Here is a 19,338-nt window from a genome sequence, read left to right as displayed (position 1 = left end):
AATTATTAAACTCTTGCTAAATTGTATATTCTGCTCTTTTTTTGAATCTAGCGCTAAAACTGGGGCTTCGGAGATGATTTCAGTAAACAACCCACGGGAACGTGTCAGCACCTTTAAATCTCTGCCTGGCAGCACTCCTTCCACTTGATCTTCATTTCTGAATAGCTGCTGCATATTTCATGAAGGAAATATTTCATCCCAATGATTGTCTTGGCCTATTACATTTCAGACCATTTCAGGAAAACAGCAAACTTGGACCAGGGGAAAAAATCACTCCAACTAAATGAGAAATGCAGCCAGGACTGGAGGGAGCTGGGGCAGCCCTGCTGGCCTCTGCAGGGGCTGGAAATGCCCAAACCCTGCTGGGAGCAGCAATGCTGGTGCCAGGCAAGGCCATGGGACCACCCAGCACCAAACACCATGGGATTTCTTTGCCCCAGGAAATCAGGATTTCTGCTGTCAGCTTCAGGCAGCAGCACGAGGGCTGGCACAGGATCTTCTGTCAGGAAAAGCCAGCCTTGGTTGGGTGCCCTGCATTTTTCTCCATGAAATACAAGGAGAAGCATTTTCATCCATGAAATCCAGGTGGGAATTAGGGATACACAACGGGTTCTTTTCCCCTCAAAAACTGAATTCCTCTCTGCACCAGTTGCACCCCAAAACCAGAGTCAGAGGGCTCTGGAGAGCACACTGCCCTTCTTTTGGTGTACAAGGAAGGTGCCCAAAAACCTGCAGAGACAGAGTCAGCCCACTGTGCTCCTAGGCCAGCAAACTGCACAGCACAGGCTCCATGGTCACCAAATGCTCCGTCACAGCCAGCTCACAAACAATCAGCTGCAGCTCCCTTGGAATGGAGTTCAGGAAGGATCCTGCCCCTCTGGAAGTAGCCAGTGAGCCACAGCAAGGCACAGGCCTCTCCTGTGTGCTCTCCTGGCAGGTTGGGACAGCTGCTCCAAGGGAGCTTTGATTCCTTTCTGTTTTCAAACCATTGCTGTCTAACATTGATCACAAGACACAGACATCTAAGCTCTCAGGTGCATTCTGACTGGAAGCACACGGCATTTCAATAATTTATGCCTGTGCCTCAAAATGGCACGACGTGTTTGAGGATAACCATGCGCCTGGCATCCATGCTGCATCCCACCAGTGGGAACTGTGCTGCCACAGGCTGCCAGCCTGAGGCCCTGCTCTGTCCTGAAGGGTTTGTTTTGGCAGGACTGCACACCCCAGAATGTGGGGGGTGAGTCCAGCCACAGGATCCATCCTGGGCAGCCATGTCCAGGCTCTGCTGCTCTCTGTCAGACCCCAGCTGGGACAACCTGAGCCCTGGAACAGGCAGGGTTCATCCCTTTTCTGCAGCTTGGTAATAGAATTAATGGCATTTCAGGAAGGGAAAAGCAGCAAAGGAGCTGCCCCCCTCCCTGCTTCAGAGGTGCTGCCCCCCAGACCTCAGCTCCCAGAGGTACATCTCTGCAGTCAGGCTGGGATGTGCAGGCTGCACATGACTGAGAGCAGGATTTGGCACCAACTCCCTGAGCCCAGCCATATCTGCTGGGTCAGCTGGGACTGACGCCTGCCAGGGAGTGGATGGAAAAACAGGAGAGATGTCACAGCCCTTGCCACATCCAGAGCAGCAGCTCCAGCCCCAAATCAGTGCCACCCACACAGAAATCTCCCTTATCTCTGGAGCCAGCCCTGTCATGTTTCCACATGTTTCCATTGTGGAGCTGCCCAGCAGCTCTTCCAGCCACAAATTGGAGTGTCCACTTGACTCCTGACTCCTTGCCTTTACTGAGCAGAGATTTTGCCCCATATCTGACGGTCAGGCATGTGTGATGGAGAAGGAAGCCTGGTGCATGCCCAAGGTGCCAGGAGGAGACCTCACCTGGGCACACCTTCAATGCACCAAACCTCAGAGAGCCTCACCAGCCCTGGGACCAACCCACAGGAGGTGGCCAGCCCTGCCTGCCAGGCTCCCTGTGCCATGCCCAGCCTGTCACCCCGCCCACACTGTTGGCTCAGGCTTTCCATCATTACCAATCCCTTCGGCCTCTGGGTCCCTCCTTGCCAAGCCCAGGTCTCACTCAGTTCACCACTGAGACAAACCTGTGCAAAAGTTCCTGAGCACCTTTCCTGATGCTGGGCTGCCAGCCCCCTGCACAGGAATTCCCACAGCCCCCAGGCAGCTTCAGCCAAGCTTTTGTCCTATGAATATTTAAATCCAACAGGAATACAAACATTTGGATTCTAGACACTTCCTGATTCTGGCCTTATTTATCATCCTTGGCTCTGCTCCTGGAGCTGGGGCCAGAAGAGCTCTGAATGGTTTAAGTGATTTAGCATGCTGTGCATAGATCAATCTCCCTCTCCCCTCCAGCCATAGGTTTCCCTTTGTGGTTTGCTGCACACTTATTACATCCATCAATATCCAAGTAATTAAAATCTCCCATTATCTGGGTCCTGGCTCCCTTACAAACCCCTCATAAGCCATAAACTTATTCATGATCAACCTCCCTAATTTTCAGGGTGTTTCAAGGGCTTTCTTACTACTAAATAGAGTTTTTAGGGTATTTTTTGGTGGTATTCTTGGGACTTATTTAGGACTGTTTAAAAAATTTTAGGGCTCTTCTAGAACTATTGAGGGTATGTGGAGGACTTTGTTAGGACTAGGGTGTTTCTAGGGTTTTGAGGGAATTTTTGAGGGATTTTGGGGTATTTTTATGATATTGGGGTTATTTTAGAGGTCTTTTAGGAATATTTAGGGATTTTTTTAAAGGTTGTTTGGGGATTTTTAGTGGTGTTTGAGGGTTTTTAAAAAAACATTTTTAAAAGGGTATTTTTTAATGTAAAAATTATATTGTTTTAAAATAGAAATTAATAATTTAAATAAAAATATAAAAATTCAGTATATTAAAATTAAATTAATTAACTAAATATTTATTAAATATACCAATAATAAAATTAAATATAAAATATTGAACATTGAAAAATTTTAGATAAAATTATTTTCAATAGAAATAATATTAAAATTTATTATGTATATTAAAATTAAAGGTATTAATTAATTTGATATTAATTGACTATATTAATATTGAAATTAAAATTAAAAATAATACTAAATATTGGAAAAATTAAATAATAATTTTTAATAAAATGTTAAAATAAGTTTAAATAATAGAATTAAATGTATTAATTAAATGTATTAATTAAATTTCTATATATATTAAAATTAGAAATAAAAAATAATGTTAAATATTGAAAAAATTAAATAACAACTATTTTTATTAAAAATAATTTTACTATCAGGTTTATATGTTAAAATTACATATAATGATTAAATTGATAATTAATATATATCTTAGTAATAAAATTAAAAATAAAAGTAATACTAAATATTGAATAAATTTTAATAGCATTTAATTATTTTTAAATAAAAGATAAATGCCCTTATTAAAAGGGTTTTTTAGTGATTTTAAGGGTGCTCTGAGGCTGTTTAGGTTTTTGTGGGGTTTTTAGGACGTTTTAAAGATTCTAGCTTTTCTAGGGACTTCAGAGGGCTTTTCAGTGTCCTTTCAGGGCATGACAGAGGCTGAGGGGCGGCTTGAGGGGCACTGTGGGGGCTCGAGGGTGACAGAGGAGCAGGGAGAGGGGACAGTGGGTGACACACGGAGATGCTGGGGGGTGACAGAGAGGAGCTGGGGGCTGAGGGGCAAAGGAGAGGGCGTGAGGGTCACACACAGGAGCTGGGGGTCGCTGAGGGGGGGCTGGAGGGGCACAGGAGAGGCATTCAGGTGACACACAGAGCCTGAGGGGGGGCTGGAGGGGCATTCAGGGTGACACACAGAGCCTGAGGGGGGCTCGAGGGGCACAGGAGAGGCATTCAGGTGACACACAGAGCCTGAGGACTGGGGGGCAGAGGGAGAGGGCTTGAGGGCCGGGCAGTCCAGTGGAGATCTGGGCTACAGGGGACAGCTTAGGAGGCAAGTTAGGGCACAGGTGCCCCACCTGTCCCCCCAGCCCTAAGCAGCCCCCCCAACAACAGCCTGTGCCCCCTACAGCAGCACAACACAGCAACCCCAACAGCGAGAGCGCAGCGGAACCCTCCCGGGGGGACAGGACAGTGACCCTGACACCGGGACAAGGACAGAACCCTCAGGGGACAACAGAGCCGCTGCACAAAGGCAGGGAAGATGTCTGAGGGTTAGAGAGCAACAGGTGGGGCTGGGAGGCTGAGCAGGTTTTTTTTCAGGGTTTTTCCAAAACTTCTAAGGATATATAAGGGATTCTAAAAGGTTTCTCATGAGTTTTATTTTGTATTTTAGAGATTTGTCAGGGGTTTCTCAGTGCTATTTCAGGATTTCTGGGAGGATTTTCAGGGTCAGGATCACAGGGGATGCACGATGAAAATGCACAGTTTTAGAACAGCAGTGGAGAGCATTTGAAAAGGGCCGGTGGTGAGAGAGTGGGATTGGTAAGACAAGGCCAGGACACAGGCTGTGAGTGCTGGGCACAGTAGAGTCATGGCGGCCAGGGTCAGATGCTGGCAGCTTTGCAGGGGAGAAATTTAGACAACAAACTCACCAGAGCAGCAGGTTCCAACAGGAAAATGGAGACCAGGGAGCTCGAGTGCTGAGTATAGTATCCAAAGGACAAGGCCAGCACAGTGGCCTGGGGCCACTAGGGGCCGGGGCAGCCGGCTGCCTACAGGAATTGGACATTGATCACGATGTCGCCAGGGAGAAGCTGCCACCATTGCCAATTCCAGCTGCTTTGAGAGTGCCCATGGAGCTCTGCAAACTGAGACCAGGTACGTGGGCTGGTGAGTTTTGTTTTCCGGGGCAGGAGCCTTTTTGTGTACCAGGTAGGCCCTCGGCCCTTAGGGGCCGGCTGTCTGCTGGTTTTCTGCAAATCTGTAGATGCCACCCAGGGACAAGCTGCCACCTGTACCAACTCGGGCTGCTTTGAGAGTGCCCATGGAGCTCTGCAAACGGAGACCAGGATCCCCTGTAGGCAGCCTCGCAGGCCATCTCCCTGGGAATCAAAATTCACCACCTCACGTTTTCTGTTCTCATCTTGCGGAACTCCATGGGCACTGTCATACCAGCCCGAGTTGGCACAGGTGGCAGCTTTTCCTTGCCTGGCATCTCGATCATTGCGGAATTGCAGCGGGCAGCCGAGCCCTGCGGGCCCCAGCTCCCCGGGCATCTCTGTAGGCCGTTGCATTCTGCAGTTTCTTCACCTTCTTCCTGTCCTGCCACTTGCCCATCCCTGAGGCTGTTCCTGGCCCACCGTCTCCCTAGCAGAGGCTTGTCTTCACTTGGGGAAGGGCTCACCTCTCTAGAGCTACTGTAGGCTAGTACTATTTCAGGCCTTGACTCAAGCTCTAGAGCTCCTGTAGGCTTAATATGATTTCAGGCCTTTACTCAAGCCAAAAGGGGCTACTTACAGCAAGGGGGGGGAGAGAGTAGCTGCTGAATTGCACCTAATTTGGAGAGGGAATGGGGAACAGATTGAGAAGCCACCACTGCTAGAAGGATGACACAGAGATGGGAGATAGTAAAGTCTTTATTATCAGATAAACGATGTCCAGAAAGACCTTTGGGATGGGGTTTTATTTCCCTAAAATCCTCAGTGTCTGGCCACTGTTTGTAAAACATTTCACTATTACAGCTGTTGGTAAATAAAGAAACTAGAGATCCAAACATTGGCTCCAGAATAAAAATAGCCTAATCTGGGGCAAAGTGTGGGAACGAGACACAGGCTGGTCCTGACCGTGGTCTCACCATTTCTCTGCTGCCCAGGGAGCCCTGTCAGGTTGGGAGCAGGGTTTGTCCAGTGCCTGCATGGTGACACGTCACTGGTGCTACACAGAGGATGTGCCACGGTCCCTGAACGCCTGTTTGCCAAGTTAGTCAGCACAGTCCACAGTGCCAGACATGGTAAACAAGGGCAAACACAGATACTGGTGTCCAGGAGGCACAGTGAACCCGTGAGGCAATCACTACCCGGCATCCTAGGAGCTCTAGTCAACCCCATTTCTTAGAAAAGAGAAAAAAAAAGGAAAAGAGACAAGGCACTGCTATTATTGCAGTAAGAAGCTGTGTCATGCTGGGCTCTGCAGTTAAATATATTTTGTGTTTACTGTAAGCAAGGACAGTGGGAAGCCTTCTGAAACAGCACGGGGGCTGCTCCCATTTTTTTTTTCAGCTATCAATCATGCTTGGCTTGAACCATTTTTATCCTGACTCAAATGGAAAATATTTTCCTGGTTTAATTTCTACTGATCAAAGATACTTCCTCAACAGAGAGGAGCCCCACAGCCCTAGGAGTGGGGGGGGGAAGAAGTCCCCGAGGAAACTATTTGCCTGAGGGGACATGGGCACAGCTCAGAGCAGATGGGGCACATCAGGACACCACCCCTGAGAGCTAGGACACCATCCCACAAGTCAGGACACCAGCCCAGGGGCACTTGGTCAGGCTGTTATTCCTTTCTCTTCCCCAATTAATTTGCAAAACAAGAAGATTGGTGTTTGCCATGTGCCTGCCAAACACAGTGCCAGGAGCACCTTGGCACTGCCCCGAGGGGTGCAGATCCCCTTTGCTGCCCCAGCATCCCCTTCCCCAGCTGCTGCCATGATCAGAGAGGCCTGCAGAGGGGCAGGGTTTTGGGGTCAGAGATCTGTTTACTTTCTCTGTAAGATTTCCCTAAACAGCATTGGAAAATGCTCCTTCCACAGAGCTCATGGCAGGAACTGACTCAGCTTTCTGCACAGAGGGTCCTGGACATGAGCTCATGGCCTCAGCGACCTGACGTCACACCCAGCACTGTTTACTGACTGTTTTATTTTATTCTCTTTTTTTTGTTCCCATCAGAGTGGTGAGAGCAGGGCTCCCCATGTGTCCCCTGACCCTACAACCTGCCTCGGTGTCACACAGACCCTTGTGATGAGCAGATTCTCTCCACAAGGCAAACACCAAGTCAAATTGGATTTACTTCTTCCAGGCAGATCCCAACAACTCCAGAGCACAAACTGCTGGCTGAGTTCTGGTTCGACCCTGAACCACTGAGGCCTCAGAGCCACAGTGGGAGCTGCAGAGCCTAGGCTCACCATCAGCACTTTTCTGCTCAGCCAGACCCTGCCAGAGGGACTACACTGCTTGCTGTATGCACAGCATCATCCCTCTCCCCTTCCCTCCCCTGCCTCACAGAACTAAAATCTACTGGTAGCTGTAAACTGGTTCTTTTTTTGTCTGAACTGCTGCATAAATAACCCAACAGACAGCCTGAAGCCCCTGCACGCTGACACTTGACAGTGAGTCAAGGGCAGATCTGGAGAACAAAGACAAGGCTCCCATGTAAACAAGGCATCAGTCACTGAGACTGAGACTGTGTCTGTGGGGAAACATCTAGAAGGCATTGCTGTGAAAGTTAAACACGTCTGAGAGCAGAGGCTGCTGCTCAGTGCCAGCACTGGGGCTGGTGGCTCTGGCTGGGGCCAGGACACAAGGGGAAGCACTGGGAGCTGTCCTGAGCAGGTCTGTGCCCCACAGATGATTCAGGGCTCATGGGAGCCTCCCTGCTCTGGTTCTGCCCAGCTCAGACCGGTGGCAGGCGGCTCTGCTCTGGTGCCTGGAGCTGCCAGCCTTGCCTGTCCCAGAGATAGGCTTTACAGCCCTGCTGCTGCTCTTAGAGCAGGGCTGACGTGTGCAGCTGAGGGCAGCTTTCTGAGGAAAACAACCACTGGCAAAAGTTCAATTACCTGCCCTAACAGCTGCAGTGGCCTTGGGGACAGCCAGAGCCCCGGCACAAACCTGAATGACACCCCTGGAGCAGCTCCCATCCTCCTGCAGCAGCAGGGGCCCCAGCTGAAGCTGGGGAGGATCTGCAGCAGGCCCTCAGCATGCCAAAAATGCCCCCAAATGCCCTGATACAACCAGCAGCTCCTGGGGAGGATCTGCAGCAGGCCCTCAGCATGCCAAAAATGCCCTCAAATACCCCGATACAGCCAGCAGCCCCTGTGGCTCAGGCACTGCCACAGGGATGGGAAGGAGATCACAGAAACTGCTTTTCCAGCAGCTACAAAGCAAAGTTGCTGGGCCACCAGAGATGGTGGTGGGAACCAAACACCATCTGTTCTCTCCCAGAAACTCTTTTGTTAGTGGAGAAATGAGCTATAAGGCTGATAACTCCGCAGTGCCAAGCTCATCTCCCAGATGATCAGCACAGTGTTGACTCCCTGATAAATCTCCACAGACGCAGCTTTGCTCTTTCCCTCCTTCCCTCCCTTCCTGGTATTCTTCTCCCAGCTACACAAACCCAAACCTCAGCTGTTCCTCTCCAAAGCACGGCCAGGTCAGGAGCTCCCTCTGCCCCATCCCACTTATGCTTTCACCCAGAATTAAGGAACTGAAAGCTAAATACTGCTCAACAAGCCTGTCCCTCTGACCTTGGACCTGGCTTAGCTCTTTCAACATGAAGCCAGTGTTTCCCTGCCCAGACTGCTTTTAGGATTTCAAACATGGCACAGGGGTCACCCAGGCTTTCCCTCAGGCCTGGCCCCGGACAGAGCCACGAGCCTGAGCCTTTGGTGTGCCCTGCCTAGCCCAGGATCTCTGCACAGCCACAGCCCTCCCCAGGGACCCCAGACCACACTTAATGTTATAGATGGATAATGAGATGATTGGCTCTCGCAATTTAAAGATAACTATTGTGTGAACATTAAGAAAAGCTTTAGTGATGCATAGTTATGTTATTGTAGTTTAGATGTCCTCTGTTCTCCCCATAGTTCCCTTTCCCCCCCTGTATTGTGACCATCAGACAGCCGGGGTTGTCAAGGACAGGTAAAAGAAGGAGTGCACGTGTGTCCCTTGCGTGGGGCAGGTGGGAATGGAAAAGCTTGGTGCTCAGGGGGTGAGACATGGCAACACCTGCCCTCCAACCAAGTTACAGAGCAGTCTCCACCGATAAATGGCAAAGAAGAGCTGACTGACAGACTTTGGGAGAGGCCGGGGCTGGCTGATGCAACCCCAGGGGTATAAAGATGGAATATCCATCTGGAAGATGAACCAGCCACGTGGTATGCACAAGGGGCAGTTCCCAGCGCTGCAACTTTTTCCTTATGGAGTCCTTTGTTGTATTTTTGTCAAGGTTTAATAAACCTTTTTTAAATTTTCAAAGTGAGCAGTTGTCTCTCACACTTACCATGCCCCCAGCCCCCCGGGCTGCCGCACCCTCGGCCCCCGCCCCGCTCCCTCCATCCGGCTCTGGAGGCAGCCAGGGGGGCTTTGGGGGGGCACCGCAGACCCCCAGAAGGCGGAGCAGCACGAAGGCACATCCTGTCTGCCACCTCTCCTGCAGCAGAGGAAGCGGCTCGGCAGAGATTAGAGCCCGAGGAGCGGGCACTGCGGCGCCGAGCGTGTGCGGGGTGCTGCGACAATGACCCGGGGCAGCCCCCGGCCCTGCCCGCGGCAGGATTTCCCGTGGGCCCGTCCCCTCAGCAGCAGACAATGCGATGTCTGACAGCTGGAGACGGCTCTGCCTGAGCCCCTCTCCAGCGACGGCTCCTCGGGACCTTCAGCAAGATCAAACAGGAAACCGGGCAGAGAAAGAAAAGGTTGTTCGTGCTCCAAAGTCCAAACTTTCATTCCTGAGCCGGGAGGAAGATGCTGAAGTCAGGATATTCAAATAACTTTTCCCTGGCTCTCAGGGGAATAGCAGGACATGAAGGGCTGGTGCCATCCCAGGGGGGTTGGTGCCATCCCAGCGTGTTGGTCCTGCTGGCACATACACCTGATGGAGTTTTCCCACTTGAATTCCCACCCTGCCACACCTGCATCCCCACAGACAAGGCTCTTCTTTTTGTGACAATGCTCTGGCTGGCAACCCACTACTATATTTCATGCCACTATACTTCACAGCCAGAATTTCTCTTTGGGAGATGGATTTCAGAAGTCTCAAGAACCAGGAGAATCACCTGTGGCTCCCTTACACAGCAAGCCCTTGCCTCCCCAGAGCCTGCAGTCCCCTGTGGGACTGCAGCATCCACACCAGCTGTGTCCTCAGCTCTGCTTTGCTATGTGCAAGGCTTCTTCCAAGGGGTCCTGCCTGGTAAAAGTGCCAAAAGTTTCTGTTTCTCTTCTGTTTCTGACCAGACATGATTTACTTACTGGAACTGGCTATCCGTTCTGCCCTGTGCTGCATTATTAACTTGGTGATTGCACATTTAGCAGAGAATTTATGAGAAATGAGGAGGCATTCATTATCAGTAACACCACAGACTTTACTCTTATATGGTCTCCCTGCAGGGAGCCATGCTTGGCTCAGCCAGAGCTCACCCAGCTCCAGCCATTCCCTGGGCCAGAGCAGGACAGGGCTGCTCTGCACACTTCTGGGGCTGCATTCCCCTCACTTAGGCCAGCCCTTATTTTTTTCCCCTATTAAAATATTTTCTGATGGAATTTAACAGGCTTAATTGTGCCATCATGCCTTCTGTTGTCTGAAAACCAGTATGTTTTTCCTGTTTTCAGGCAGGGAGCTGTGTGAGGATTGTCTGAGACATATCTGTGCTTCCCAGCAACTGAACTGTAACAGAAGTGCCCTTAAAATACCCTCCTTATCCTGAACCTCTGACCAGGGGACAAATATCCCCTCCTTCCTGTACCTCTGAACTGGGGACAAGTACCTGCCCTGTCCTCTGAAATGGGGACCACAGGAGGAGTCACGAGGAGCCCAGATGGCCAAGTTAAACTCTTGGGGTTTCTGTGAGCAAAGGGTACGGCGTCCTGCCGTGAGATTGGGACAAGTGTTCCCAGATGTTCTGGTAAAGAAACGACAACCACAGAAAAACCCAAGCAACAGCCAAACAAACAGAAATCTCAGGTGGAGTCCCAGAGGCACACAAGTCCCAGTGCATAGAGGCTGTAGGCAGGTTGGAGCCAGGGCAGGCAGTGCCATTTGTATGACCTGGATGTCTGACAACCTCCCAGGAATTTGGATATCAGGAGCAACACAATTAACCAGTTCCTCCTTGACCTTAGAGCCGTGCCACAGCTGTCTGCAGAGCACTCCATCTCGGCAACCTTTCCATCTCAGGAGCCTTTCCCAGCACACAGTGGCATTTCTGGCTCCTGAGAAGGGTGGGGCTTTCCTAGCTGCAGGCTGGTGGCAGCTGTGAGGAGCCAGAGCTCCAGACCACGTAAGCCAGGGAAGGGATGGGAAGAGCAGAGATGGCTGGAAGCTCCTGGACATTTCCCATTCTTAGCTTTTCACTGAATGGCCTGAAGACAAAGCAAATTTCTTCCTGTATCTATATCTATATCATCCATATGTATCTGTCACATCTCACAGGTATCACAGGACATTCTGAGTCTCAGCTTCTGAATGGCCCATGCCTGGCTGGGAAGGTCTGGGCAGCACTGATGCTCCATGGGGGCTGCTGCATCCTCTGACCCCAGATGGGTGCTCCAGACCGTGCAGGCTTTGGCAGCAGCCAGTGGAGGGAAAGCTATGCAAAACATGCCCCAGGGAGCTGCCAGGCATCCCGGATTACCTTCTTTGGAGTGGTTTTGGAGGTTACATGAAGGCAAAGCCAGTTCTCTGCAGGAGTTTGTGGCGCAGGCACTGGCTGCCCCAGCACCCCGGGGTGCAGCCCCAGTCTCCCTGCAGCTCCTGCCCTGGGGCTGCCAGCTCCCTGGGCAGTCCCGGGGCTTTCCTGGCAGCAGAACTGCCCCCACCCAGAGCACCCCGAGCCCGTCACGCCGGAGAAGCAGAACACAATTAGAGATGTGGCTGTGCCTCTCTGCAGACGGTGGGGATGGGAATTAATCCTCCCATTAACCATTAACGGGTGAAATGGAGCGTTTGCATCTCACAAAGCAATTACACAATAATAGCAGGAGAACGATGATAGAAATCACATCTTCTCTGAAGCTGCTCTCCAATCCAACACATGAATAATTCCTCCTAGGCATTACTGGGAAAGCAGTATTAAAACACCCATATAAACAAGAATTACTGGAAAGAAACAGACGAGGCATGCTTCATCGCTCTGTCAGAGCCAAGCACAACTAAATTTATACAAAGTGGGCAGAGAAGCTTGAAGGGGCAAAGACATTTGTTACTGCTCTGTGCGAGATGAGCTCACAAGGAACGCGTGCTTGATCTTGGCAGCTTTCTGATGTCTTACTCCTAAAGCATCAGCTTTAGTCTCGGTTTCCATGGCAGATACTTTTCTGAGCTTGTATCTTCCACAGATTTTGCTACTTTACGCTGTCAGCCACATCTCTGCAAATACCTGCAGAGTGATTCCGTGTGCAGTGGGAGTGGTGAAAACAAGGCGCACGTGAACCTGCCTCAGCTCTTGTTTTTGACCAGGGGACAAAAAGGGGTTTGTTTTCTTCAGCCCATGAGATCTTGGCTGATCTTCTGGCACTGAATTTTGCCCCAAGTACCCTGACACTGTGTTATCTGTCCTGTGAAGCAAAGCACTTTCAGCATTTCATGCGGGCACGTGTTTTGGGCAGATTTACCCCCAGTGCTCAGGCGGCTCTGAGCAGGAAGGGTTGGGCAGCACATGTGGCCCTGCTGCCTTCTGCTCCCCCATCACATTTCATGTTAGTAAAGTCTATAAACCATGAGATCTTTCCCAGGCAGAGATCCAGCCACACCAAAACTGTTCTATTTTCAGGGTGGATTTATCAGCCCTGCAAATGTTGAACAAGCAGCTGACGTATTGGTCTCACCAATTTGGCAAGACCATGGCAAGGTGAGAGGCTGCACGTCTGGCTGGCAGAAGAAGAATGCCAGGGATCTGCAAAGCTGTTGTTTATACACCAAGGCACGGAACATCCAGCACATACAAAAGAAATTGTGGAAAACTCGTAGAAAGTAAATCATACAATTACAGAACCACAGGAAGCGATGGCACGTGCAGAGAGAGCTCGTGCTGGAGCAAAGTCCTGGCAGCACTGGGGAAACCCATGTCCTGGCAGGATATGGGCACTGCAGGGTTCAGGGCTGTTTCAGGATGTGCCCAGCAGCACCAACGGGTGAGTCCTAAGTCCCAGGTAGGAAAGGGGCCAGACACTGAAATGAGGCCACTCCCTCTCCTAAGGATAGAAGCTTGGCAAGTCCTGGCCAGCTGGAAGTTGATCTGAGCCCGGATGGAGCTGGGCTTGCCAGTCATTCTGGGGCTCAGGCAGCCACCCGCCCTGCTCACAGTTCACCTGGTGACCAACAACTCACAGGTAGTCCCCTTCTCCATTCTGAGCCAGCACAAACATCTACACAGGGGCTTCAGGTGTGTTAACCTGTTCACTGCTCCTGCTGACTGCTAGAGAGGCGTGTGTGGCTCAGACATATCCCCTCCCACTACCCAAAGGAACTGAAGTTTTAAAGGGAATGTGGAATAAAAGGCATCTGGGTGATGTTTCCTTGGATCTGCTCTTCAGTGTGGTCAGAGGTAATTTCCACAGCTCTGTGGTAAGTAAGGGAAACCCCTGGTCTGAGTGGGATGGGGACAGAGGCTGTTCCTAGAGCCTTTCAGCAAGGATGAGTAACAGGGTCAGCAGCAACCATAAACAAGCTTCAGTTTTCCAAACAGAGCCTCTGCAACATCCGGCTGCTTTAAAACATTAACCAAAATACACTTATCTCTGGCTCCTGGCCTTAAGTGACTTTTGAACCCACAGCTATTCTGGGCCAGGCTGGATTGTGCTCAGTACAGTCCAGGTGTGTGAGGCCAGCAGGAGCACAGTGGTCAGAGCCAGCCCCTCACTGGCAGCTGTGCCCTGCCCAGAGTGCCTCTGAGTGAGAAGGGACCCAAAGGGCTGTCAAGTCCAGCTCCCTGCTCCTCACAGGAGCCAAAACTGACCTGCATGACTAAGAGAGAGTCCTCCCAGCCCAAGGGCTTGTCATTGACCAAGGGTGGTGTGGAAAGCACAGACTCTTGTGGAGCAGAGGTGAGTTTTCTTTCCAGCCCTAATGAGCATGAAATTTAAGCAAAAGGACACTGGAGGCAGGAGCAGGGCAGCAAACTGAGTTTTCTTGCTCCCCCTGAGACCATTGCCATGTGCAGCTGGGCAGCTGAGGGGTGTAACACCCAGGGAAGTTGTCTCAGAGGATGTTACGGATCACCTGCCTTTGGGACAACACTCGTCAGTTAGAAACTGCAGCTCTGTGTGCACTAAAGATGAGCTGCATCTGCTGGGAAGCAGCAGAAAGGAACCATGTCCAGACAGGAGCAGGTTTGCAGTGCTGGCAATGGGGACAGAGTCAAGTTCTTGGCTGTTTGCACAGACTGCAGCCTCCTGCTGGCAATGCAGCAGTTCTCACCTGGAGTTTTACTTGTTTATGATATGATGTTGTGCACGCAGTGCTTTTCACATGCAGCAAGGGCAGGAGTGGGGTTTGGGCTGTGCTGGCTCAGTCCCACAGCCATGGTTGAAGCCCATTCTGTGGTGGGTCCAAAACCCCCCAACATTTCCTTTGCAGAAGCAGAGAGGACTTTTCATCTCGTCCGCACGACAGGAAAGTTGGCAACTTAAATGTTAAACTCGCCTGGGACTGTGGGGTGTTGACATCATTGTGATCTCACCGCTGTAACCGGAGCCTTCCAGCTTTTCCTCCAGCCTGCCTTTAAATACCAGCCCTGGAGCCAGCACAGCACGCGTTCCTCCACTGGAGCCCAGGGCAGAGCCGGCAGAGCCCTCTGATGAAAGCAAAGACAAGCTCCAGCACCGCGGCCATGTCCACGTCCCTGCGGGTGAGCCCCTCGGTCCACGGCTACCGCTTCGACACGGCGCTGCGCAAGAAAGCCGCGGCCAACATCTTCGAAAGCATCAACGAGGCGTCCCTGCAGAAACTCTTCAGAAACTCCGGGGACAAGAAGGCGGAGGAGAGAGCCAAGATAATCCTCGCCACCGACCAGGACATGGAGGAAAAAACGAGAGCGCTAATGGCACTAAAGCAGAGGAGAAAAGACAAACTGCTGCAGTTCCTGACACTTCGGAAATACTCCATTAAAGTTCACTGAGCTGGCGGAGGGAGCAGACATGGAGAACGTTTTGTGACGGGACTGTTTGGGACCTCCTACACACTCAGCATGCTCCTCTGCCCTGTGGGCCTGGGGACCTGAGAGTCCCCAAGGGGCTTCAGCCCCACCGCAAGCCACGAGCCCACAGCGGCATGGCTGCGGGGCAGCAGCATCGGTGCCCATGGCAGCCCTGGTGTGGCCAGCAGGATCAGTGCCCATGGCACATCGGTGTGGCCAGCAGCATCAGTGCCCATGGCACATCGGTGTGGCCAGCAGCATCAGTGCCCACGGCACATCGGTGTGGCCAGCAGGATCCGTGCCCATGGCACATCGGTGTGGCCAGCAGGATCAGTGCCCACGGCACATCGGTGTGGCCAGCAGCACTGGTGTGGCCAGCAGGATCCGTGCCCACGGCACATCGGTGTGGCCAGCAGCACTGGTGTGGCCAGCAGCATCAGTGCCCACGGCACATCGGTGTGGCCAGCAGAATCAGTGCCCATGGCACATCGGTGCCCATGGCAGCACTGGTGTGGCCAGCAGGATCAGTGCCCACGGCACATCGGTGTGGCCAGCAGGATCAGTGCCCACGGCACATCGGTGTGGCCAGCAGCCTGGTGGCCAGAGGCTCGCAAAGAGAGCAGCTCCCAGCTGGAGGCAGACGAGCTCCTCTGGGCAGCCATGGGACCGAGCTGGGGGGAACCCACCCGGGCCCTCCTGATGGACTTGGTGCTCACAGACTTGACCTGGGTGCTTTGCCTCTTCAGCCTCGTTTCCCTAAAGGCTGAGCCCGTGCAGAGCCCTGGTGCTGTGCCTGGTGGGGGGCTCTGCAGACCGGCCAGCTGCTGGTCAGGGTCACTTTGCAGCTGTGAAATGCACCCAAAGGCAGCGTGTGGTGCAGCGAGTTCAGCCGTCCAGGAACGCATTTGCTCCAGAGACACTCTGCACAGCTGTGCCTTTCCTTGCCAAGCTGTGTGTGTGCAGGAAAAGTCGTTTGCACAGAAGCAATAATAATGACAGATTTCCCTGAATTTACTGTGAAGTTCCCTAATATTATGTTCACTTACCATTAATACTAAAAATCTAAATATAATAACTACAGTTCTTCTCTGTGTAGGTTACAGTCATTATTAGATGAGTACTTACTTCATGGCAATATTTTATGACAATGTTAATATTCTATTGGCTATAATTTATTGCATACAGTGATGTGAAAACTAATAAATTATGAAGTAAATCTAAATGATCTTGTCTGAAATGCTCAGTTCTCCTGGAGTGGTGGGGTTAGACTTTTTTTTGTCGTTTCATAGAGACCTGGTTTAGGAGCAGACTACCTGCACCTCTCCCTCATTCCCCAGACATGGCTTTGGCAGCCCTTTCTCGGGATGTGGAGCAGCCCCTGGCTCCCCCATCCCACCTGGCAGCACCAGGTTGGCCCACGGTTGCTATGGCAGCCCTGTCATTCCCCAGAAAGGCCCCACCAAATTTCTTGCTAATCAACTCTAGTGTCAGTTTCCCCTCTGTAATAAAGCAGAGTAACATCTGCATTGAGGAAAGAAAGGTATAGAAAATGATGGTTCAGGACCAGGGTGGGCAGCATGGCTCGTCAGCCTTTGGCATTTCTGCAGAGCAGAGAAGGAACCTGGCCTTGGCTCCTCATCACCCAAAGAAACAGCAGTAAGTTACAAAGCTTTGGCAGCAGAACTGGACTGTTTTCTGCAGGCTGTGCTGTTCTATCATGATGGACGGTCCTGAAAGTACTTAAAAATAGCAAAGATTGGTTATTTATAAGTCTGTCCTCTAATAACCTGATGTTTAGATAAAAACATTCCCATGGCTCTGCTTAGAGCAACAAAGATAAAGCAGCTTGGAAGAGTGATAGCCCAGCTACAGTTTTTTTCTTGCCTACAGTAAGAACTCCAAATTGCCAATAAGTCAGGGAGACTGGAAATAATCTTTTAAGTCCCCTAATAGAATGGGCAATTATATATATTTATAACTGGAGCGGGATGCATGGTGATTTCCCCTCCCAGGAAGACAGGAGAGTAAACTGTTTTGGGATGAACCTGTTTGAAAGAGCTTCCAAAGGCTTTTCAGAACTGTCCTTGCTCAGAAAAATCTGTCTCGGAGCAGGCTTGCTGCAGAGGAGTTGCCAGTTTTCCAGCATTCAGCCAGAGCTGTGTCCCACACTCGCTGCAGCTGCTGCACCATCGGTGACACATCCCCACAAAACTCCACAGCCACAACAACTGCCTCAAAAGGACTGTTCCCAAAAAAGGCCAAACAGGGCCATTCAGTGCCTGCTCACAGCCCAGCCCTGCTCCACCCAGCCACTCTGGGCCCTGGGGATGCCACAGCTCCTCCCCGAGCAGCATCGTGTGACAAACCTCACAACAGAACCCCTCAGGGCAGGGAGCCCCCAAGCCCACCTGCCTCTGGGGTGCATTACCTGCCAGGACCTGACCAGCCTGCTGCTGAGGATGCTCTGAGGACACCCTGCAAGGACCAGATCAGCTCTTCACCATGCTGCTCTTCCCTGGCCCTGCTGCTGGGGTGTAGCCACATTTCTCTTCACCGAGGAAAGCAAGGCACAATTCTTCCCAAGAATATTTCTGAGTTTCACGTTCTCTGAACCTCAGAGAAAGGAAAAACAATTCTTATCATTTGCTGTGCCTGTGTTGTGCCAAAGTAGAATGCAAAATGGAGATGGTTCACCCAGAGTGATGGGGTTTTGCTTGTGTGTGTGTCAGGACTGTCAGCTGACAGCTAGGAGATTCTGTGCAGAGTGTACAGAGTTAAATACTTAACAAATTCAATTTAAATGCGATATAATATAATATAATATAATATAATATAATATAATAATTAACCTTCTAATAAAATAGAGTCAGATGCATCATTCTCTCTCCCCTTCTCAGAGTTCCCTGGAAATTCAGTGCTACTAATGACCTGGGCAGCATTTGCCAACAGCCTTTCCTTGAAAGAAGGAAGCAAATCTGGCAGGAGCCATGCTTGTGGCAGACTGAAATCAACACCCTCTGAAGTGGTTGCTGCTGGCACGTCCTAAGATTGCCCAGGCAGTCCTGTTCACAAGATTTGCATAACATGATTCATAACATCCATTGGCTTGGGGATTTTATAGTCCCTCTTGTCTCATTACATTGAAATCATCAGCCCGAGTGGTATCCATGATAAATAAAGGCCACTTACTAGGAAGTTGTGTGATTATTGGATATTTACAGTGAAAAAGGGCACTTTTCCTTGGGTGTAGCCTGCCTACTGCTTTGGCAGGTTTGTGCTCCAGGAACATGCCAGACTCAAAAGGCTCAACAAAACCTGCAATGAATTCTCAGGGAGCAATGGGCCAAAGAGAGTCTGAGGTACAAATGTCCAACCATCCCAGGGCCCTTGCACACATTGTGCTGCTGCTCTGCTCATCTCCAGGGCTGCCCCTGGATGGCTCAGAGCAGCTGGACCCATCCCTGGGGTTTGGTTACAGATACAGCCAAGGCCTGAATACTAATGGAAAAGATAATGATTTTTTTAAAAGAATGTAAATTCATTGCCTTACAGCCCCAGCACTGACGAGTACTCACTGCAGCTCTTTTCCAACAAGAGCCACTCTTGCTTGCACTGCAGCTTCACAGGGAAGCACGAGGCACATCTCCCTGCTTGTGTGTCTGTTCTGACCAGCTGCACAGGGCTGGTCATCAATACCCCAAACCAATACTGCAATGCAAACATGAAGCAGTCTGAATGCCAGTCTCAGCACTGGCATCTCTCTAAACATGCTGTCAAAGTTGAACTGTGACCGTGTTCGAGGGGTCCCAGGACGAGGGAAGAGATGAGAATCCCGACTCCATGTTTCTGAAGGCTGATTTATTATATTATGATGTATATTATATTAAAATGCTATATTAAAACTATACTAAAAGGATAGAGAAAAAGTATTCATCAGAAGGCTGGACAAGAATAGCAAGGAATGATAACAAAAGCTCGTGACTCTCAGAGAATCGATGCAGCTGGATTTTTGATTGGTTATTAGGTAGAAACACCTCACATGGACCAATCAAAGATGCACCTGCTGCATTCCACAGCAGCAGACAGTTATTTACATTTCTTTCCTGAAGCTCCTCAGCTTCTCAGGAGAAAAAAATCCTAGCAAAGGATTTTCATAAAAACGTCACGGTGATCTGTTTAATAAAAAATTAATACCGCCATTTTTATTGCAAGATTTCTGTAATTTCTTAACCTACTGCAGCAAAAGGCGCTTTTTGGGTGAAGGAACCTGTGGGTTGGGGGCTGTAAA

General features: G+C 50.5%; 1 protein-coding gene across 1 annotated transcript; it reads left to right on the top strand.

Moving 5' to 3' along the window:
* The first annotated feature begins 14,467 nt into the window (after positions 1–14,467).
* TCIM (transcriptional and immune response regulator) lies at positions 14,468–15,266 on the top strand. The gene has a single exon (XM_038160514.1). The coding sequence runs from the start codon at positions 14,712–14,714 to the stop codon at positions 15,030–15,032; it is 321 nt and encodes a 106-aa protein (XP_038016442.1). The 5' UTR covers positions 14,468–14,711; the 3' UTR covers positions 15,033–15,266.
* Positions 15,267–19,338: the final 4,072 nt, after the last annotated feature.

This window comes from Motacilla alba, chromosome 22 (assembly GCF_015832195.1).
Source record: "Motacilla alba alba isolate MOTALB_02 chromosome 22, Motacilla_alba_V1.0_pri, whole genome shotgun sequence".
Classification (NCBI taxonomy): Eukaryota; Metazoa; Chordata; class Aves; order Passeriformes; family Motacillidae; genus Motacilla; species Motacilla alba.
This window is presented reverse-complemented; position numbering and strand designations above follow the sequence as displayed.

Bases quoted from the DNA above. Each gene is read 5' to 3' on its own strand.
- TCIM (XM_038160514.1), top strand. From the start codon at position 14,712: ATGAAAGCAAAGACAAGCTCCAGCACCGCGGCCATGTCCACGTCCCTG.